General features: G+C 39.6%; 1 protein-coding gene across 2 annotated transcripts in view; it reads left to right on the forward strand.

Annotated features, from left to right (window-relative positions):
- epha4l (eph receptor A4, like) overlaps positions 1-23,418 on the forward strand; it is a 41,438-nt gene that overhangs the window by 14,801 nt on the left and 3,219 nt on the right. For both annotated transcript variants that reach the window (XM_015361011.2, XM_006637589.3), the window contains exons 4-13: positions 6,263-6,418; positions 9,720-10,055; positions 15,994-16,118; positions 16,519-16,678; positions 17,099-17,210; positions 19,928-19,986; positions 20,168-20,281; positions 20,377-20,562; positions 22,751-22,812; positions 23,063-23,272. In XM_015361011.2, the coding sequence (XP_015216497.1) occupies positions 6,263-6,418; positions 9,720-10,055; positions 15,994-16,118; positions 16,519-16,678; positions 17,099-17,210; positions 19,928-19,986; positions 20,168-20,281; positions 20,377-20,562; positions 22,751-22,812; positions 23,063-23,272 (1,520 nt within the window). The remainder of the gene's footprint in view (positions 1-6,262; positions 6,419-9,719; positions 10,056-15,993; positions 16,119-16,518; positions 16,679-17,098; positions 17,211-19,927; positions 19,987-20,167; positions 20,282-20,376; positions 20,563-22,750; positions 22,813-23,062; positions 23,273-23,418) is intronic.

Below are 23,418 nucleotides of genomic sequence, written 5' to 3' on the forward strand. Positions count from 1 at the left end.
TACCTGCTCCAAGAAGAAGAGCAATGACAACTTTTTTTCTTGCAGTCTTCCCGCATTATTATACATGTTTCAACTGCTCCAGGAAGAAGAGCAATCACAGCAATCTGTAACAAGGAACTGAAAATCTGAGGTGAAGTTAGAAGTGTTAGTGAGTGCCTGTGAAGGACAAGGAGGTTAGCAGCTGTTTAACATACAAATCATTTAGGCTGGGGAAGTGTCAGAGTGGGCATTTGCTAACCCAGGATGTTTCACATTACTTACTGCCACACCTGTCTGGTAATCCACATGAATGGAATAGTCTATAGGAGATGTGACGGTGTCCGGTGTGTTCCTTTGTAACTATTGCTGAGTTTGATTTTTGGCACTTTCACAGAATAGCCCCCGTATTGTCAAACAGTACGCAGGTGAAACTTAGCCCATGTAGCTCATGATTTCCTATTAGCAGTATGTTAATGAGTTATACCACCTTCTAGAAAGCTGTTATCAGTTGGCTTAAGGCAAACATAATCATGTACTTAAAAAAGCAAACACCTATTTTGTGTTTGCGCCTACAGATTTGCATTTTTTTTATTAAATTTACACAGAGCTCTCACCCTGTATCAGCAAAATGAAGGAAATGCCCTGCTCAGCATTCTCAATGGATCCTGGAAGGCACAAAAATTTAGAAGACAATAGCCCCTTCCTTAAAGTTATTTACCTCCAGATTCCCGAGGTACTCTGCATGATGGCCCGGTCTCTTTCATGGCCGCGGATTTACCAGCACAAAGCTGAAGTTAGCTTTGTACCCTGCAGGGCTGTATCAGCGATCTGCTAGGAATCACTGAGCTACAAGTGTTTGACACACACTTGCCCTCCATTGTGTTGAATTGATGGACAAACCTGATCAGTTTTAGGTTTGTTTTCTAGTGCTCAAAGATAAGAAATGTGTTGTGCTCTAAACAAGAGACAACAAAGGCATCAATATGTATATTTACTTCATTAAGAAACTCTGTATATTAACCATGCTTTAGTAATCCCAGAAATGTTTGTCAATGCATTATGCTTTTACCTTAAATTCCTTAAATTACCTTAAATTTGCTTATCGGCAGTGATTGTTACATTAATAACACTGCAGTTATTCATGGTCACCTGCTGCTTTTTTCCTTGTAATTATCAGTTTAACAGCACCTACTATTGCATTTCTGCTATTGTTCTACAATGCCCCACATCTACCCTGTGTCCATACCCAGATTACAAAAGGTGATGAAAGTGCTGCCTGCGGGCCTTTTAACTCAGAGTAGGTGAGGGGTACCACCCTGTGAATCTGGCACTGGTAAGACAGGAATCCACTTTCTCCCCCTGGGCAAAACCTTGCTGCACAAAGATGATTCTGTTTGTTTTGTGGCTTGTAAGGTTAACCCTGCCACTGATACAGGAGAGCCTCCTGGTGCCAACCTTTCATGAGCACAACAGCAATCTTTGTGATACCATTGTGCTGATAGTTGCGCTAAATTAAATTTAAATATGTTCCATTCAAGAGGAAAAACGCTGAATTCATGTGAATGGGAACACGATAGGTCCACCTGTACTGCTGAGAACCCCTGGCCTCCCCAAAACAATACCACCTTCAATTGTTTCCGTGTTGTCATTTCTGGCGAAAAAGTTCCAAATGTCTCAGAACAGTGTTTCAAACACATTATGTGCTTTTAATCATTGCAATAATGGTGGATACACTTGGAAGCACAAAGCATTTTCTTTTTAGGGATAGTATGCTAGACAAGTGTTCTTTTGTGTCTGCCATTTGCAGGCAACGTTCGCCTACCAGCCATGAGTGCTGTCCTGTATTATAAGGGAGTCATTATTAATCACTAATTGCATCTCATGGAATGTAAGAACCAATAGCTCTGCCTAAGAGGCAGCCCTTGACAGATAAGATGTCTCCTTGTGCCGACAATCCCCCATTGCAATTGGTTGAGGACAGTCCTTCGGCTGGTGATTTCTGCCTAATATTCCTCCAAGAGCATCGCATTAATCAGCTATCCTGCTCGTGACTACACACTTCTTTTTCAGATCGCCTCGGAAAAAAACTACCTTTGAAATTCTTTCGGAAAGATTATAGCCCACAGCCAGCTCTGCTCTTGCAGTTGTCATTCTTCATACAGATTGAACAGTTTTTGCATTCACAGGGGGCTGATGAATGTGTTCAAATAATTTCCATAAAGCCAGTATAGAATTAATCTAAGAACTGTCTGAATCAAAAGGACACCAAGGCCCCATTTATTATGGTGGACTTGAGGAATTTCTAGAATTAATTACAGCTTTACCTGCAGTTAAATTAAGTTTCAATTTGTCCCATTAAACTTTAAACAAACAAGGTTTGGTTATGTAGTATGTCTTCTGCCTTATTTTCTAGAATGAAAATATGTGAACAGTTATAGCTCAGTTCATTTCAGACTTTTCAGTATAAAGCCCAAATAATGAACAGACCTCAAGTAATTTAAACGCTGTTTAGGTTTCATATCGGTCTGGACCTCATCCATGGAGAAGCCGATGAAGTTGGGCTTCAAAGTGGGTTCTTATGAACTGTAATCAAGTAGTCGTGATCGAATGGAGATGATGGGCTCATTGATTTTTCCATTGATATCAAATTGGTCTTGGGATTGCATGCCAAATACAGACTCAAGTGTAAATTAATCTTTACATGCCTATTGAATAAAACTAAATTTAGAAATAAAATAATGACAGGAAGGAATGTTAATGGCTTCACTCCGATGTGTAATTTAGCCTAAATGATAAAGACGTTTATGATTGATACAGCAGCAGGATGTTTGCGGTACTCATTAATATGCCATGAAACATAAAGATAAATCGGTTTGTAACTCATCAGTGTAAATCAGCTCAGCTTGAAAGAGATAAGGAATTTACCTGCAAGCTCTTATGGCATCCAGCCCATTTTTAAGGAAGCAGTCCTCTTGAGAGGAGAAAAAAACAGTGGTAAAGACTGTACCAATGCCATGAGCTGGCCAGCCTTCTTCACCCTCAAGAAAGAAAACCGATAATGCTTGTGTCAACAATGACTTGTAATTGAAAGCACTGTTAAATTGCTATAGATACAATATCTAGTTAAGATTTAGGGTTTAATACATGGCTAGACTCAAGCGGAGGAATTCACAGGCTCAAATCCTAAAGAGTGGAAAGGAGACATAAATTATTTGGGAAAATGCGAAAAGGAACAACCCTTTGATGTGGTAGAAATTAGTTGTTTGGCTGGTTTTGGCCATGTAGTAAGCATGCCATCGTTCTCTTTTATTCCTGATCGGGGCTTTATATTCACACATCAACGCAAGGTACAGGCCTTTCAAGCACAGGATTAGCACGATGGCGGAGCCCTCGTTAACTCTGACAAGGTCCTGAAAAGTTTTAGTCACAGAAAGGAATGCTAAAATGAGATCGATCCAGGAAGAAAGAGAAAGAATAGTACAAGAAAGATTGAAGTCTTAACTAAGCAGTGCCATTTGGTGTGCCCAAAAAGCCCAGAGAAGCCATTTGTGCAGTCATTAGACTTTGATCTCAGTTTGCTGGTCAGGCACGAGAGGTGTTTTTTTCTTCCTGAGAGAAGTGTGTGTATAGTAAAAACTGAGAGAGCTGATACTGGATGCCCCGCAGCCTAGCGGCATCGCTGTCAGAGCAAACCTGACAGATAAATCAACACGAGGCAGACGTGTGATAGTCACACAGGTTCTTCCAGAAAGAAACTTTATTGTTCAGACCACCCACTTCCACCCTTCAGACTTGCTTGTCAGTCTTGCCAACTAATGTTGAAATTAACAGCGTTGATGTGGAAGCTATGCTTCAGCTTTGCTTTTAAGATCTGTTAAGTAAATCACTCACTGCAGTGCGAGATGTCTTTCTGTTTTAACAGACTAGTGGGTAGGGTCCATATAATGGAAGGGACTCATGGTTAAGCATAATGCAAATCTTAAATTACCTTAGCTGGTTAAATGCATTTTTTGTAATTCTTTGTCAAGACAAGCTTTTGTTGAAGTAAAAACGTTTGATGGTGTTATTTGAAAAGGGTTTTTCCCCCCTTTCTTAATTGCTGCGGAAAATGCAATAATGTTTCATTGCAGCCACAAAGTGTGAATTTTGGTTTTAATTTTTTCTCTATTTATTTTGCCATCCTTCTTAAATTGTGTAAAGAAAATACATTTCCCCGCTTTATGATCACATTGAGAATAGGTGAATGAACAAATCTCTAAACGGTTTTGAAGCCTTTAAAAAGACATTGTTCCCTTTGTTAGACAGAGGGTGGATTAATTGCCCTGAATAACACGGTGGACGAAAGTAATTACACCAGGCCAGAATGGCTTCATTTTCAAAAGGAACTCATCAGTTCAATCCTGTATCAGCACCCTCCTTCTCTCACATGACCGCGAAAAAACATTTGTTCCCCTAACTACCAAACAGCTTATGAAAGCATTGTCCCCCAGGTATTAGGATGGCTACTGGTGTGCCTGTTGTATTCCTGACAACAGGGACTGGAAAGAGTGATGTCCCAGTCAAAAGTAGGTGGTGCAGAGACAGCTGGACAATTACGTCTGGGTGAACATTTAGGCCCAAGAACAGCTGTACAATGAGATAACTCCAGCTAAAGGCTCATACTGTGGGGCAGATAGATATTCAAAGGCCTATGCCTGGACAATCATGGCCCTCAATTAACTCACACAGAAATCTCCCAGTAAAAGAAATTATCAAAACAGTTGGAGTTTAGCTGCACAATAAAACCAGCCCCACAAAGGTCACAACCTAACATATTTAGAATAAAAGGCCAGGTTTTTGTTGTTGCTGAAAAGAAAAAAAAATCATCATCTCCTTTATCTGCTCCTGAAAGACAAGGCCAGAATTCTAATTAAAAAGGACATTTAATCTTTTATATCTGTAGCTAAATCAGTGGATAGGAATCTTGATTTTATATTGTGAAAAACATTTTAAGATAGGTTTAAAATGTAAAAACAAATAATTTGACCATCATTCATAGGATGAATCTGAACCTCTAGTTCTCTTGTTAACCCAAAGTTGTCCCTCACATAGTTTACATACATCATGAAGGTCATTAAACATGTGTCTTGCTATCACGGTAAGCTGTAAAATGACTCAATCAATCCTAATATGTTAGATGTTGAGGATGTTTGAGAGGTTAGTTTCCAGATTGTGAAAAGGGGCTTTTTGGCTGGTTATCACAGATTGCTTGATCTTTTTTATATGAATGCAAAACGTAAATGTATGGAAATTATGTTATGCATAAGGAAGGTTTAACTGGGTTTTATTAAGGACCGAACATAGTTGGAAAAATATTACACAGACATTTTACATAGTGTTTGGTTTCCAAAAATGATCTGAATGTTTTTTTTTTCTTAAAAATCCCTGTCTGGCATTTTGGGTGCTAAACATAGCTTCTTAACAACCATCTTGTTTGACTGATAAGCCTTACACACCAGATTTGGTTATTTTCCAACCGTGTCTATATGCATTCTGCAGCTGATTTTGTCAGATCTTATTTGCGATTTTTCAGTTGAATTTTAAGGCTGAAACAGAAAACACAGGGGCTTGTGTATTGTTGCCGAAAGGCAGCTTGAAAGTTGAACCTTTGGCACTTATGGTTACTCGAAAGAACTGGAGTCATAAATTTGTCATCCAGGTTACAGCTTTGAAACTAGGTACGGTCAGAGCGAGGGAGTGGAATGCACTGTTGAAAATTGTTTATAGCTCCCACATAAAAACAAAGAGACATATATACACACACACAGTTGGTACATTAATTCTTGTAATGAATATTTTACAAAAAATGTTTTTTTTGTGCAAAAGAGAGATTGAACACCTTACTGTTTGTCTAAAAAAAAGTGCTGAGGGACATTTCTGATAAGGGTGTACAGCATTCCAGACGTATCATTGCTGGAGAAATTAGGGTCATAAAGAAAAGTTCAGCAATGCAATACCGTCTTATTCAAACATTCCTGATATGCCTATGGCTGGTGTTTGATTTTACAGATTTGCTGCTGAAAAATAATTGTCACAAGGAGCCCTTTTACAGGAATCTGGACGAGGCCATATAAAGAGAAAAGCAATATTTTGATCAGCGTGTTTGAAACATAAAGTGGTCATCCCACACACCATTCCATTTGCCTTTGCCATTTGCATGTTAAGACTTCTTAAACATGTTGCAACGTATTTGTTCAAGCTGTGAAAAAATAATAATTCTTTGTTTTGTTTTTTTCTCCTGAAGCTTGCAAAACTGGCTACTACAGAGCCCTTTCATCGGATGCATCGTGTTCCAAGTGTCCACTGCATAGCTACTCTGTCTGGGAAGGGTCTACCTCCTGCACCTGTGATAAAGGCTACTTCAGATCAGAGACGGACCCTGCTTCCATGCCTTGTACAAGTGAGTCACAAGCGTATGGGTGTCCAAATAGTAGTTAAAGTAGGTACTGGAGCTGCGTCAGCATGTGTAGGTTGCAAAGGAACAAGTAAAGGTTTATTCCAGGCTGAAAAGAGAAGAAAAGAAACACAACGTTTCGTCCGTGGAGTCTAAGAAGGCTCCACAGCCAAAACTTTGTGTTTCTTTTCTTCTCCTTTCAGCCTGGAATAAACCTTTACTTGTTGCCAAATAGTACTTCTGCTGTCATCGCCAGTCAGATTATTTTCATTTGGCTCTCCATTAGTTCAGAACAAAAATAGTTTAAGCAAATGAAGCTTGAATCTCTCTATAGCAGCAAATAAAGAACATTTTCTGATGAGCAGATTTGCTGTTACCCAAAGTTCAGCTAATTTCTCAGCAAATATGAATGCGAGAGATTTATGATTGCAATCAAAACATTTCCTGAAATTTTAAGATGATCCTGTTTACACAGAGGTTAAAGCCGAGAGCCCCTGTCATCCTTCTAAACTATAACAAACCCCATGGTGAAGATATGAAAGATTTAATTTATAGCTTGAAACACCTTGATGTTCGTGACAACTTAAAGTCCAGGCCTCAATAATCAGGTGTGTGTTCCTGCTCATTATCCCCTCTTTAACGGCTAAATTCTCATTCTTGGGTGCATTTAGTAATCAGTTAGTTTGACAGCACACTAATGAAGAAATAAAACACTGCATCAAGGATTCATTCCTTTGGTCAGAGAGAGACTCTGCTTCAGTGGGTTGAGAAATCAAGTTTTTATGCTGTGGAATTTTGAAACCAGACTGCACCACATGAGAGCTTTTGAAAGAAAAGAAGTGTTGAGTGTGTGAGGGAGGATTTCTGTGTCGCATTACGAACGATTCCTGAATTTTAATACAATCTTACTGTTGTTCTTAAGACTGAGTAATAATGATTGGAGTTGAGATGGAATTTGAGCTATTTTTGTAACTGTGGTTATAAAAGTCATTTTCTTTCACATAACACACATAATAGTTCATTCCCCTGCATGGTTCCCACTGACGTCTGATTTGCATTGTTGGAAGGTTGACCTGCATGTGCCTTGTCTGCAACATGCACTTTTGAAAGTTTCCTTCCTCATCAGTGCAATGAGCTGTAATGACATCAGGGTTAATCATGCAAAAGGCTAGGGGACTCCCAGCTTCACTGCCAGGATATCACAAGAAGGAATCCAGGAGCTGATTTCCGAGCAGCTCTGTCCTTCGTGTGTTTCAAGGTCAAATATGAAAGTTGTCACCATAATTAAAAATGTGGTCGCCCACTGTTCTGATTTCGCTCAGGTCAACAATTAGAACACGATGAAAGAATAATTCTAGCAGCGCTTTTCTATGCCTTTCATTTCAATTGCCATTACATTTATTCCATGCTCCGTTAAGCCCCCCTGCGCGATTTCCAGGTATTACAGTTGCTATTTAAAAATAAACTGAATGAATTAGGCAAGTTTAAATTGATAAAAGAATTAATCCGCCTTTGCATTTAAGGATATACATATTAAAGGGGTCTTATTTGTTGAGGCTTTATTGTTTTGTATTAGTTATCCTAATGGTTCTTTCATATATCCATATGGATACTGCTTAAAATGAGTCTCTGCAGGTCATGAAGTAGTGAATTAATAAGTGTTCCAGTGCAACTCAAAGATTAATAACGGGTTTGACTGTAATAGCTGGACTCATGCAGGTCAGCTTCAAGGTCTGCTTTCGAACTAAGCACCTGAGAAGTGTCAGCAATTAGTGTCAAGAAGAACATACACATTTGTTAAAAATGCGAAAAGGGTGACCTTATTTTAGATTTATGGGCTCCCCAGTGCTTTGTTTACATGCTTACAAAAACCATCAGCACAGTTTCAAAAATGTGACAGTCATTGATCATATTGCTGTTTTTCCCTGGTCATCCTTCTGGTCTGGGGGCAGAAGTCAAGGTTTAGAAACTAGGGTATTGAAACTGGAATGTGGTGTCAAGACAGTGACCTAAACTTCATTAATATCTAAGTAAAAATAATTTATATTCCTAGCTGCCTTTTCCTTTATGTTTTTTCTTTGTTCAATTGTTAAATATAAAATTGTGTAGACTGACTGATAGAGGAGTTTCTTATAATCCTGTATTTTGTCTGATTTATTTTGAAATACTATAATAAGTATTTTTACAATACTTAACATAAAATTAGAAACCCCATTCAAAGCTAACTGTTATTCAGTTTGGGACAGTCTGCATAAAGGCCATGCGATAGCTTCTTATTATGCATCGTGGGCTTAATGACACAACATAATTAATGTTTCAGGAAAGGAAATGAAGGCACATCCGCTGGTCATCTTGGTTCGCTCTTCCATTTGACGATTCTTTTTCTGGGTTCAGCTCTAAAACCAGAATTGAGTCTTTTCTGTGTGTCCCACATCCCTCACTCCCACCTGTCTGTGCTTCATTTTCCGCCTCACTGAGCTTTCGTTTTGACACTGCTACGCTCTGTCCCACATACTAATTACTGACTTTTGCTTCCTAAGAGAAGAGACATTGTTTGCCGACTTTTTTTTTTCCCTCCCCATGTGAACAGAGTGGACACACAGCTTGTCAATGTTTATTATAAAAGCTCCGTGTAACAAATAGAGGCTAAAAAAACTGAACTGCTGCCACAGTTAGTATGGTTGTAAAGAATGCATTATGTGACCTACGGGTGTCCCTGTTGAGTTATTCCGTTGGCCATTTTCTACACAAATAATGTTTTTAAAGTGCTCTGCTCATGACAGCATGAAAAACAAGGCGAATATTGAACTAACATGGCTATCCCAATGTTCTTAGTATTGATATTAAAAACAGCATACTGCCGGTCCCATTTTCATAGTAGAAATAAATTGCGGGACTAGGGCTGCACAGTGACCCAGTTGTTAGCATAGCTATCTAGCAGCACTGGGGTGCTGGGTTCGATTCCTGTGCAGCTATCTGCATGAGTGTTAAATGTTCTCCCTGTGTTTGCATCAGTTTCCTCGTACTGTCCAAAGACATACTGGTAGGATAACTGGCTTCGGGGAAAGTTGGCCCTGGTGTGAGTGTGTGCGCAGGTCTGTGCGTCTGCCCTGCGATGGACTGGCGTCCTGTCCAGGGTGTACCCTGCTTTGTGCCCATTGCTTGCTGGGATGGGGTCTGGCTCCCACGTGACTCTGTATTGAATAAACAGGTTAGAAGATGGATGGCAGGCAATGACTGCCTATATCACAACATACTGTCTTAATCAGGTTTTGCTGCTCCTAAAATTCCAATCCTCTTTCTCCAGGGCCCCCTTCTGCTCCTCAAAACCTGATCTCCAATGTGAACGAGACCTCTGTTAATCTGGAATGGAGCTCCCCCCAGTACACAGGGGGCCGGCAGGACATCACCTACAACGTGGTGTGCAAACGCTGTGGCGCTGACCCCGCCAAGTGTCGGCCCTGTGGCAGTGGGCTCCACTTCACTCCCCAGCAGCTCAGCCTGAAGGGCACCAAGGTCTCCATCAACGACCTGCAGGCTCACACCAACTACACCTTTGAGATCTGGGCGGTGAATGGGGTGTCCAAGCAGAGCCCCAGTCAGGATCAAGCTGTGTCCGTTACTGTGACCACCAACCAAGCAGGTGAGCCCCGTCTGTGTGTGAGCCAGACTCCTTTCACATCGCAGATATTTCCAGCCATTGCTCGGTACGCCTCATTATTTTTCTTATTTCAACCCTGCGTAATTACAGAATTCTAGAAGAATTCAAAACAGAGAGGTTTGAGGCGGCTGCATAAATACTTTGTGTAACTCTACCAAAGTATAATTGAGTTAAAAAGAAAAATATAATAGATTAGTATTGGAGCTTTTTGTTTTTTATTTATTTTTTCCTTGAGCACGGCACTCGGTTCCTTTCTAAGTTTTAGTTTGGATGTTCTTTTGGAGCAATTTGATATGGAGCACAGACCTTTTGAGATTTGATGATTATAAATAGTTGGTTTGGATACATAGATTTTAATAATAAATTAACTTAATCTCAAAAGATGTCTGTAATAAAAGTGATGAGGTTATCAAGAGTGAAATTGTTAGACTTCCATTTGTTATGTAACAGCCCAAGGCTTTTTCTTCCTTAGAGCTATTTTATTGGTGTAGTAGTTTTGTTGTACTTTTTAATGTAGCATTTAAAGTAGATCATAAGATCTTAATTTAGGTTTGAGAGAAGGAGTCGTCTGTATGGACTAAAGCAAAATCTGTTTTTTATAGGAAGTTTAAAATTTTAATTGCTGCTTGTTGGAGGCTGCTTGATGTAAGCACAGTCGAGTGATTTAACTAGTTCCAGAAGGCCTGTAGGAAAGCGTATGATGATATTAACTATTCCAATTGCAATCAGTGCTTAATTACCTAGGGTAGGCAGTGCAATCATAGATTTACAATCCCTAAGTTTGTTTAACAGTGACCTGTCATTTCCAGGATGGAGACAAGATCTTGAGCACACAGACTGTGGGCAGGAGTTTTCTAGCTGCTTTGCTCATTTTGCTTTGCCTGGGTCAACCTAATGCTTGTACTTCTACTGCAGTGAATAAAGGGAGGGAGCCCTTTGGAAGGAAAACAAGTACAATGCCAAATAAATAAAAGATAATTATGTCAGAGACCAGGGATTTGGCCAGAGACTTGTTCTGAGGTCTTTCCAATGCTTTCTCTTCCAAGTCTCTTCCATAATAAATCCCCTCTGAAACTGGAGCACAGTCCTGTTCCTTGCATGAAGCAGACCATCAAATGAGGCTAGGCTAGCAGGATGAAAGCACTTTAAACTAAATATATGGAAATCCTACATGGACAAATATACATGTAATGAAATATATATATTTACATTACCACACAATATGATTGTGCTATTAAAATCCTTATCATAATGGGGCAGTTTATGATCTCCCTTTACTTCATCATCATTTAAAAAACTCACATTGTTCTATTTTTGCCTCCTTTCCCAAAAACCTTGATCAGGGATAAGGTTACAGCTTCTGGGACACAGCAGAGCCTATTGAGGGACATTCTGAATTTCGCCATGAACAATCTGTTTCATAAATCACACATTCCCTGATGAACTCCCAGCCCATTAAAATTATGGTGAAGTGGGTTCTTGCTTTGAAATGCAACAGGCTGTAAATGTGTTTTTTGTTATGTTTATGAGCCGTAGCCTGGAGGTACAAGCTTTGCTTACAGTTTAAACAGCAAAGTTGCACACTTCCCTGAATGAAATTCCTTTCTCCAGCCAATTGCTGGAGACAAATCATACTGATTTGACAAATGTTTAGTTTTATGTAATTAGATAAAATCTCTATATGTTCTGAGATAAGAGCCCTTCTACTTAATTTCCTCTAAGAAAGTTGCTTGTTATTTTTTGATACTGTTCATAGTTCTTAGTAAGAGAAGCACAATGATAATGTAGTGCATACATTTTTGTTTATTTTGTGTATAAAAAAAGATGGCAAATTACCAGTTGATTAGGCGATAATGTAGAAAAATTTAAATCTTCAGTTTTTAGGGTACATTTATGTGTTATATTAGAAACCTACAGCAGCACTTGAATCAGCTTTGGTATTGGTGAACACAGCCAAGCATTCATAGCTTTGAATATATCCCGTGCAATTACACCTCAGATCATTATGGGCAGCAGTCTGATTGATCCGTTATGAGTGACAGCTTTGATAATAGTCATTCTGTGTTGTATCTACATAATTGTAAATATACTGGTGATGTCTATAAAAGAAAATAAATCATCAGAACCCATGAAAAGATATCCAAAAATGTTTTTCTATCCTGTTTGTAAATGCACAATACAGTTCAAACAGGTGCTTACAGAAATCTTTTTAGATCTGTCAATCTGAACTGCAATCAAAGTTACTGATCTGAAACTCAAAAGTTATTAAACCCTTCCGCAAACCTCCCGAGATCATGTTTCGATAGTTTTTGTATTGTATTCTGGTCTTCAGTCCCTTGGCTACTTACCTCTCCAGTTAGAAAGAGACAGTTCAGATTCACAAAGGATAGACACCAAAGAGCGTGCCTTAGGCTTTGCTTCATCGCTCTCCTTGGGCTCTTTCCAACAGTTGAGAAAAATCCTAACTTGCTGTTCTCTTGGGAGACATTCCAATGTGAAAAGTTTTATCAGATGGTAATTTGCTATCCGAACCAGCAGTAACACTGCTCGGGCAATGAGAAAGCACTTTCCAGTACCTACTGCATGAAAATAAAACACTCTTTTTTTAGAAAATAAATATAGCCGCATCTGTTGTTGACTTGCCTTTTCACTCACATTGCTCTTTTTTTTCAGTGAGTGGCCACATGTCATGGCAGTTGTTTACACAGAACAATTGCTGGATAGCATGTAATTTAGCTGGTTTCAATTTACCTGGGGGTTAAAACTTGCTTGACGTGTCCTATGATTTTAACAAAGACAGATATGGGCTTGTATTCAAGACCACGTGCTGTAGTTTGTTAATTTCTGTACAGCTCAACACCACAGAAATACGTCTTCAGACTTTAATCTTCAAACTGCTCTTGTTCATTTAGCCTAGAATATTTTCACAGCCCTTGTAATCCACTCAGTACTGTGACCGTGGATGAAATTAGCAGCCTATCATAGAAGCTGTAATGAAAGCACAACTGCAGCGTTTGTCTGGTTTTTGAATAAGCGGAACTAAGCATTTAAAGAATCGAAGTTTCAAGTTTCTTTGCATCTCATAACTTGGGAGTATGCTTTGTAAGTGCAAATTTATGCAAGGCAGTGTTAGTCTTCTTGTATTTGGTTCTGGCCTCAGTAATAATGGTCAAAGCTTGAGGAGAGCAATTATTCAAATATTTATAGTCGTCAGTTTCTTTGTTTCCATTTTGTAATTTCAAGTATTTAAGAATTCTGACTGCAATAAAAATCGAAACCATGGGGTGATATTTTAGCTTCTTAGAGAAAAACATCCAAACAGATTCCTCATTGCAAGTCATGCAGATTCTGTGATTATTACTTTTCAAAGAACTTACAGCCACAGTTTTAAATTGGTAAATATACAGTATGAGGGGATATCAAAACCTACAAAATCTTTAACCTTTCATGCTAGAATGAAACAAGATCAGAAAATAATTCTAATTTCTCCCTGATCATGATAAATGTGTAAATCACTGAAAAAGAAATCCCACATTATTTTGTCATCTGCAATCCCCTGGAGCTTCTCAATTTCATTTTGTTGCAGGATTTGTTATGACATGATTGATCTCAGGAACACAAATGGTGTGGTCTAATTGTTTAATAGAGCCGTAGCACATTAGACACTGGGATGACATAGCCTGACTAAATCTATTTACTGATGCACAAAAGTTGCTTCCTGGAACATGATCAATGAACATTTCATGTGAGTGAAGGCTACTTAAACTCAATCCCTCGTTATAAGCCGTAATTTGTTAGCATATTTCTGGAAGTATGTTGTTAAAAAATAATTAAATGATGCTTAAGTAAAAATGACGCTTTAATCATCCACATCAGTCCTAACAAGGCCCAGTCATATTTCTAGCTGGCAGGCGGTCTTATTGTGTGAATAATATATTTTGTGAGGAAGGCAAAAATAAAGCTTTACAGATTTCTATTCTGAAAATAGAAATCTTTGTCCCAAAGCACTATGCATTAATGGATTTTCACATTTTATTTTCCAAAACATTTAGGATACCTTTATATAGCTGGGCTGTGAAAGTCATGTGTGTACCTTACCTGTCAAACTAGAGGAGCTGTAATTGAAACAGGCTTGTTTTCCTGTTTATCCGAAGGCCCTGATGTTAATCTCAAGGAAACGTTTGCTGCAGACTAGCATGTTTCTATTGGCAAAATCCTGAGGTATCTTTATATAAACGTAAAGAAAGGCTGGTATTAGATGAACTTTCTAGCATGCAAACTGAAACAAAACAGGCAGTGTTTAGGTTAAACAGAGTGCAGAGAGAGCAAGGAATGCAGAACCTAAAGTTTATATCAGAACACTAACATCTGACAAGCCCTGCTTTTATCAGGCTGTTTCTCAGCAAGTAGCTGATATTGTCCATGGATTCGCTGCATAAGTACAGGATTCTGTAATACTGTTATATACAACTGATTTTTTACAAACATCAGCTAAAACTAAGAAACATAAGAATTAAATAAACATAGGACAAAGGACCTGTAACCAAATATTTGTCAAAAAGAGGAGACAACTGCAGTGCAAATGAGGTCAGGTCTATAAAAAGATTCCTTTACTAATGATTTGAGAAACCAGCCTCCTAATTAGGTTTACCCTTGAGGTCTTGTGTTGCTCGTCACAGTTGTCACAGGTATATTGTCCGTTTTCTCTGGTACCTGTCCTACAAGCAGGGCAATAGAGCACTGACTCTGGTGTTTAGGACGAATAATCGCCTAGAAGCAATCATCCAAAGAGCACAAGCAGTATACTCAAACAGAGAGTGGGAGAGAAAGTCCTGCCAGATGCCTTTGGTTCTCATTGTTTTGGAACATATTTCACTCATGGTTGCCTCTAATTGCGCTCCGTTTATTTCCTGTTGGTATTTGCTTGAGTTGACTTAATGGAGCTCATGTCACAGTCTGTCTACTGGGCCTGGGCCTGTGAAAACTATTCTGACTCAGAGTCTGTTGCATTGAGGAAGGTTATTACCTCTCAAGCCTACAATACAGCCAGAACACCCCACAAGCTCTCAAAGCAGGGGGAGAGGGGGCAATAAACTTTTACAAGGTGTTTAATTTCAGGTTGTTCAGGAAGTGAGAGACTAGAAGGGGCTTTGTACATAACTGCAGGGAGCACAGTTCTAATTCCAGACAAGTAGAGAAACAGATTTCAGTAAAAGAGTGGTTTTGTATGACTGTCTCTTTGAACCAGTATTAGACCTACCTAGTAGTGGGTGTGGACTGTTTTTGAAAAAGCATCCTCCCTCCCGTATTGTTTCAGTCCATTGATACATGTTTGTATAGCTTACAGATTTGCTAGATATCCTCTTTCTCACCCTGCATAAATGAAAGATCAATCAATAACCAAATGCCATCTAACTTTATTACCAGGAGGTGTAAAATACGTTTATATAACATTTCACTTTTAAATGAATGGCTGTTAAAGTTCCAAAACAAAACCAGTCGTTGTTCTCCTGATGATCGAAAAAGCTCCATTAAGAATTGAGCCTAAGTCTCAGTCTGATAACAAGTGCAGTTATTCAGAAAGTCAGTTTCTCTGCGGGCAGGGGTCAGTCGGTTAAGTCAGAAATCAATTAAACTCTTTCTTCACAAGGGTAGATCTTTTTACAAAAGCCAACAAGTTGGTGAGAAATGATATAAATGGTTTGTAAAAGAAAAAAAAACATTCCATTTAGTCAGTCTTTCAGGAACTCAGCTATTTAAAATGGTGGGTTATGAATTGTGAAACTGGTGATTGATGCTCACGTTTCTCTCAGTTCTTTGTTGTTTAGGAGATAACAAACTGGAATTTCAGTATCAAGAGATTCCTGTGAAGGAATTGGTGACCACTCTTGAAATTGTTTTTTCTGTTTTTTATTTCTAGCCCCTTCTCCTGTTACCTCAATTCAAGCTAAGGATATAACAAGACATACAGTCTCCCTCTTTTGGCAAGAGCCTGAGAGGACTAATGGAGTCATCCTGGAATATGAGGTCAAGTACTACGAAAAGGTAGGAGTCACAGGGCACCGTTTTTTAGTGTGCATTTAGAAAGTATTATGTTCTTAGAGAGTCCTGCATAAACAGTAAAGAAAACAACTAATGGGAACATGGTAATACTTAATTTTGTTAACATTTTGGCTAAGAGGAATTAACTTAACATCCTGTTCAAATAAAGGATTAAAAATAAATAAGGATTAAAGTAGAGATGAAAAACAAAGAAAGATAAATAAGGATAAAAAAATCCAAACATCTCTCTGCCTTCTGTGAGTCACTCCCCTGTAAAACACTAGGGAGAAAGCAGTTGCTCACAGTGCGTTTCTTTGTGGCTAATATATATATATGAAATACTGAAAATTCTGTGAGATGCATTGAGGGAATGTTGAGGCTAAATTTGTGACGTCTTTGTCAGGATCAGAATGAGCGGAGCTACCGCATCGTGAAAACAGCGTCTCGGAATGCCGAAATCAAAGGCCTCAACCCCCTGACGTCCTATGTGTTCCATGTACGCGCCAGGACCGCGGCGGGCTACGGCGAGTTCAGCAATCCTTTCGAATTCATGACCAACTCCGGTGAGTAACAGCGGACAAACCTGCTTACAGTTCATTCCACCTACACAGTCTGTTTTGAAAAGCAGCACGATGCGCTTTCTTACACAAAGATTAAGTCTGACCCAGAAGTTTTTTGTTTCTCCTTGTATCCCGCTGTTGATGTCGCGGAGGAACTCGCTGAACCGTAGTGCAGGGTTCAAGTTCTGTTGAATGTTTTATTACGTGAATATCTGCTTGAATCTTTTACTGTAAAAAGTGTATAACTGCTGTGGAAATGTGCCATTGCTCTGTGTTTCTACTCTTCGCTTTTATTACAGTTATAAAGGCCTTGAGGAGGAGAAAATGCCATTGTGTGCATTGCCTTAGTAACCTGGAATGGTCAGGTTGGGCCTTAAACCCAGCAGGGATGTCAGTCTAACCAGCAGTTGTTGTCTTGTGCAGTTCCGTCGGCCATCATTGGTGATGGAGCCAATCCCACAGTCCTGTTGGTCTCCGTGGCTGGGAGTGCTGTTCTCCTCATCATTCTCATCGCGGCCTTTGTCATCAGCAGGAGGTATGTCCCCAAGCTCCACTTTATTCGTTTATAGGCTGGGCTGTTTCCTACATTCCACTGTGGGAGTAGGAAAGGATGGAAAAAAAAAATCTTCGGAGTAAATTGAGGATTTGCATGAAAAAGAGCACGTTAGCATGAAAATGCTCCTTTCTCTTTCTGATGAAATTCTTCCTCAAGTCAGTGTGGAGCTCTCCAGAGGCCCTTGCAGCGATTCTCTGCTCTGTAAAGGGTGACAGCTTCTCTGTTCTTGGACTTTTGACGGAATGTAAACAGGGCTTAGCGATTAATTGTCACGTCCATTGCCAGTCCTGTGACAAAAATGGTTTCTGTTGCTTGTGTTTTCCACTGGGATGTTCTTTTCTGGAATGCTTAAACCGCATTCAATGAGAAAATCCTGCACATTGCAGTATCCAAGGAAAGTATGTCATAAGTCCTCAATTATAATCATTGAATACAAAAAAATGCTGACAAATACCATTGTAGTTGTTTCACTCTAGACCCACATACATACCGAGCTAGTTCAATTTGTTTGAAGTTGACTTTAAACACATATGACGAGAATACAGTAGTGTAAATGGGAAATTCATTGTTACATTGATGCCTGAGGCCTTAATGTTCCATCCATTCCTCCTGATGGTTTTATTATAAGGGACAAGATTGATTGCACGATACATTGGAATTTTAATTACAGACGCTTGCCTGAGACAATCAAGCAGGTCATCTGCCTCCGTACATCGCTTTTGCGGGGACGATGAATACAGCTTATGGACTGGGCCTCCATGGATCACGTTTTAGAAAATGAGATGTCAACCTCTAGGCCCTATATTGATTCTCTTTAGTGTGGGCTGTAAACCTGTCAAAGGGAGAAGCACAGCGCAGACTGCTACTTCTTTGCTCTTCGGCCCAGACACAGCTCTGATATTGCTATTGTTGTGTATCCGTCTTGTTCTGGAGGTGAGCTCCTATTTGTAATTCCATTACGTGATCACCAACCATGTTGAGATCGGACTGAAACAGCATAACATGATACTTTCTGCAGAAAAGATCGTGTTTATTAAGGAGTGCTCTCAGCAACGTTTCAGAAATTCCTTTCCCATTCAGCACAGCCGGCATCATTCAGTAACAGGTAGTTGTGTGACGTGTTACTGCTGTAATCGTGCTGTAATTTGCCCAATGGGAACTGCAGTGTGTGTTCACAGAAAACAGGATTCAAAAAATGGATTTTACAGGAAAATATCAAGTGCCATTATAGGAATAACACAGCAACTTAGTCAGCTCAGTAATCATCAACACTGGTCGGCTCTAATTAAAGCAGTCACTGAGGTCAATGATACGGGCAAGGAAAATGAAAACACATTTGGACTTTAACAAGGCTGTGGTTTTCACTGTAAAGCATTTCTTGTTCAATCAATAATTATGCCATTCTTGGAACTGGTTCTATTTTTACTATTCTTTCTGCACAGACCTTTTTTTTTGCTGCTGCTGAGTCTTACAAATATGCATTGCATTAATCTTGTCCTGATACTCTGTGCTTCTCTGCACATTGTTTTCAGTAGATGTTTTGCTTGATTATTATTGTGTAGTAATATGAAGGGAATGCACACTTGGTAAAAGATGATAAATTATACTTCAAGAACTTTATCCAAGGCTGTAATATAAGAAAATAAGAATCACACCATTTTCATTGGCTAGGGTTTCTATAGTATTAACCAAAGTTATACTGAACAGAAGACACGAACAAAAGGCTTTTAGTTTAAACACATCCTCTATTGTTCTGCAGTATTTCAAACATCCCCAACTTTTCATGTATTGGATCACTTCGGAATATCTTCTGCTTTTCACAATGAAAAGGCAACCTGTTACAAAGAGGCGTTTATAATTCCACTTGTTCTTAGAATAATTTAAAGCAGCGTGCACAACAAAGCATTCCCTTAACATTCAACCTCCGCCCTCCCATCATCATTACCTGATGTGTCTTTTGTGAAGCACATTGTAGCACATTGAAGCCAGGAGGAACCTGGGGAGGAGTGTACAGTCCCTGGGGCATTTCAGCAGTTTAAGCATTACTCCGTGTCTTACCTGGGACCCCCCTTATCTACCGCCACCCCAACCCCTTTAATTGCCAGCAGAACATGACTGTCCTCCGTAAGCCCTCCTCGGGTTTTTTTGGTCAGGTGAACTGCCTTCTGGGATTTATTCTCCAACCCCCGGCAACCCCCCTGCAGCCATTTTGAATGGGCCACTGTGTGCTGTTAGTTTTCCTTTTGTGATTCTGTTCCAGAGAATGCTGCATGGTGCCCTGCTGCCTCTGGCCTCCCTGGGGTCAGCAGGTGACCGTGGAAAAGGTGGGGAGGATGGGAGGGGGTTTCTGCACTGGGGCTGTAATTAAAAGGTGGCATTCATCACAATGGGAATGTTTGAACAGTAATCTAGTGTGTAACGTTTTCTCAAAGCAGGTGGTCTCGCATGATTTTTTTTTTTTTGGGGGGGAAGGGACTTGCATCTTGTTTTTTTTTCTCGTCTTTCCTTTTTCATTCATGTCCTCTCTGTTTTACACTTGCCCGAAGAATGCAAAACCACATGTTCTCCTCTTCTTAGACTTTTAGAGGTTTCCCACTTAGTTTCAGAGACGAGTTCTGTTTTTAAAAGAGCAATCACTAAGATCTTGCTGCGTGGCGTAAACATCTTTTCCATTAACTTTTTTTTTTTATTTCTAGGAGAAGCAAATACAGCAAGGCCAAACAAGACGCAGATGAGGAGAAGCACTTACACCAAGGTAATACTTGCAGTGCGTTATGGAAGAAAAAGAAATAGCAGTGATTAATGATATAAAGTAATATTATTGATGTAAACAGAGATCAATTGTGTAAGGAAATATTGGAGCCAATGCACAAGTAAAAATTGAAAGCATGTGTTGCACATTTATCATCTTGTCTAACAGGAGTTTTCTTTGGCAGGTGTTAGAATATATGTTGATCCCTTTACTTACGAGGATCCCAACCAGGCTGTTCGAGAGTTTGCCAAAGAAATCGATGCGTCTTGCATTAAGATCGAAAAAGTCATTGGAATTGGTAAGTAAAGAGATTTCTCCTTCCAAAAAAAACCTACCTACATCCTTACTTGCTTTCCTGGCTTTGACAGTTCTGGCTGTTTGTCATACTTGCAGGGGAGTTTGGAGAGGTGTGCAGTGGACGGCTGAAAATGCCAGGGAAAAGAGAAATCTGTGTGGCCATCAAGACCCTGAAGGCCGGCTATACGGACAAGCAAAGGCGGGACTTCCTGAGCGAGGCGAGCATCATGGGACAGTTTGACCACCCTAACATCATCCACCTGGAGGGAGTCGTGACCAAATGTAAGTGGAAACCTGAAAACCATCCGAACCAACCCACTAGAGTGCGAAGACCAAACGAAATCTGCACCTTCTTCCCTGGGAAAACAACAGATGGAGCAGATCACGTGATAGCTAATATGCACAAATCTGTGCGTTGTACCAGTCATTAATCTTGTTGTCATCTTTAAATGAGTTTATGGTTTAAAGCGATATCCTATCTCCAAGACAGCTTGCGCCCGATTTTGGTTTTACTGAAATGAATACCTGATGTGCATGTGTATGTGCCATTGGGTATATGTGTATGTGTTTTCAACTTTTCGTTCTTTCAAATCCATCTCGTACGTGTATGTTAGACTAGAAAGACCGTCAGAAGAAAGCAAGAGACAGATGGATAGACCAGTGCAATGTGTGTGACAGAAAGAGCTTTTATCTTTCTCTGAAGATAAGCTTGAGTTCTGTCATTCAAACTCATGTGAACAAGGGAGGTTCCACAGTTTTGATCATTATCTACATTGTGCCTACATAATAAAAGGATGCAGTTACTACAGAGCATAGAAGGGTACTTGCAGCAGCCAGTGTTGTGTGCAGGCAAATGCTGTCAGTTCCCACAAGTGGCAGGGCAGTGTGATGGCTGTGTTATTCTAAGGCTTAGCTGTGCAGCGCGGTCACAGTAATGAATTATTGAAAATAATGCCAGTATCTGTAAAGGAAAGTAAGCAAAGAGTAAGAACGGAGGAACAAATGCATGCAAACATTGTAGCTGTTCTGCTAATTTTTTTGTTGTTTTACGTTCTTTGGTGAGATTTAGTTTTCATCAAACAAATTACCCTTTTACAGCCGAGTGTGTCGGTGGAATCTTTTAAAAATCCATTATTTTAATTACAAAAATCCGCACTGTATTAAAGGTGGCCTGCTCACCCGCTTTTAACGCTTTTACAGCGGGGGCAATTAAATATTTTTAATTGTTAATCGTGGTTAACACAGTCCTTTAAAAAAAAACAGTCTGAGGATGGGAGTAGGCTCTTCTTTTTTATTGTCCCGGCGAAACATTAAAAACCCACAACTGTTAAATGCTGTTTGAGTTGGAGGTGATAAATGGATTGGGTCATTTGCATAATGTAGCTACTGCTAAATTAAAATTATCATTCCAATTTCTAATATGAGGGAGCTGACCTATTGTGTGCCATTGTGCGCCTCCCAGCAGGCAGTTCTCTTCTATAATAGGCATGGCCTTCTGAAGCTTTGGCAGCGCCCAATCAGTGCTAGGTAATAAGGTATTCATCTCCTTCACTCCCTGTCTCATTTGCGATAGCTAGGATAAATTGACGTATTCAGTAAACAAAAAATTAAAATGCAAATAAGATGTGGAGGCAGAGGGCATGCATTTTCCAACTTGATTTTGAACTGTCGCTTCAGCAACTTTAGGCTATTGAGACTGCATACAAAGGTGGTACATAGTGAAGCTGTACTTTACAACTATAGAGGGCTTACCATTCCTTATGTATGCAGTTCTGGGCCTCTCTTTGCATTGTGTGCTGTGGGCTGATTTTACTCCCTCAAAAGCAGCACCCTATAAATCTAGAATCCTGCTAAGTAAAAGAAGATGTCTGAAAACTAGTGTCATAAATATAGTTCCAAATACGTGAGGAGAATACATCTGGAGGAGGTAATAAATCTTAATACCTGTGGTGACCAGAATTTTAAAAGAACAAAAATGTAATGACGGAATACTCAAATTCTTTTAGATCCGCCATCGCTTACAAAAGAGGATCTTTCTCCTGTCTGTTTTTTTTTTCATTTATCCGATATCTGTGTTCCAGGAAAACATTGCCGTACTGTGTGAAGCACATGGGTTGGTGACTGCAGTGTGTTAACTTAGTAAAGCGCTCCACAGAATGTGCCGGCTGACTTTAGAAAGCGAGGGATTTCAGCGTGCATGAGTGCCGAGGCAAATCATGAAGCCCCGCTGGGATTTTTTTCCAAATGAAATAAATTCCCTCCTCGGCAACACTAGCAAAGGGTTAATGTGGCAGATGGAAGCCAACACATTCCTAAATAATTCATCCAACAGAGGCACAAGTTTGGCATTTTTAATTAAATTAGACTGTACAAGACTGATGTAGTGCCAGTGCTACTGTGGGCTGCATTTTTTAATCTCATTAGATGAACTGTTTGCTACATAATTGTCTTTTTTTTACTCCCATTCCAGGTAAACCTGTAATGATCATCACAGAATACATGGAGAATGGATCCTTGGATACATTCCTTAGGGTAAGTCATCCATCAAGATGATGATATATTCCACTATTTTACATGCATGCGTTCCCAGCGAGCTAGATAATAATTCTCCTGGTACCAGATTTCTAAATGTGTACGACTGACTTTGTTAAAAAAGCCCACATGAAATGCTTAACTCCTTGAATATGCGATGGCAGAATCAGGATTAAACAGAAGAATGACAAGGTCATGTAGGGCATTTAGTGAATGCTGTTAACTAGTAGTCATTCTTGGTGTTTTATAGAAAAATGATGGGAGATTCACAGTCATTCAGCTGGTCGGAATTCTGCGTGGAATAGCTTCTGGAATGAAGTACCTCTCTGACATGAGCTACGTGCATCGGGATCTGGCTGCTCGGAATATTCTGGTTAATAGTAACTTAGTCTGCAAAGTGTCAGACTTTGGGATGTCTAGGGTTTTGGAAGATGACCCAGAGGCAGCTTACACTACAAGGGTAAGATGATCAGAACATTATCTGTTTATCTCAGGTTACTGTATTTATGAGGAAATAATGATTACACAGCCCACAGTGGATATTACTGCCTACAGATGTTTCTCTGTACTTAGAAAATTTTCTGGCAAACACACTTAGATTTAAAT

The sequence above is a fragment of the Lepisosteus oculatus genome, chromosome 13 (genome assembly GCF_040954835.1).
Source record: "Lepisosteus oculatus isolate fLepOcu1 chromosome 13, fLepOcu1.hap2, whole genome shotgun sequence".
In the NCBI taxonomy this organism is placed as follows: domain Eukaryota; kingdom Metazoa; phylum Chordata; class Actinopteri; order Semionotiformes; family Lepisosteidae; genus Lepisosteus; species Lepisosteus oculatus.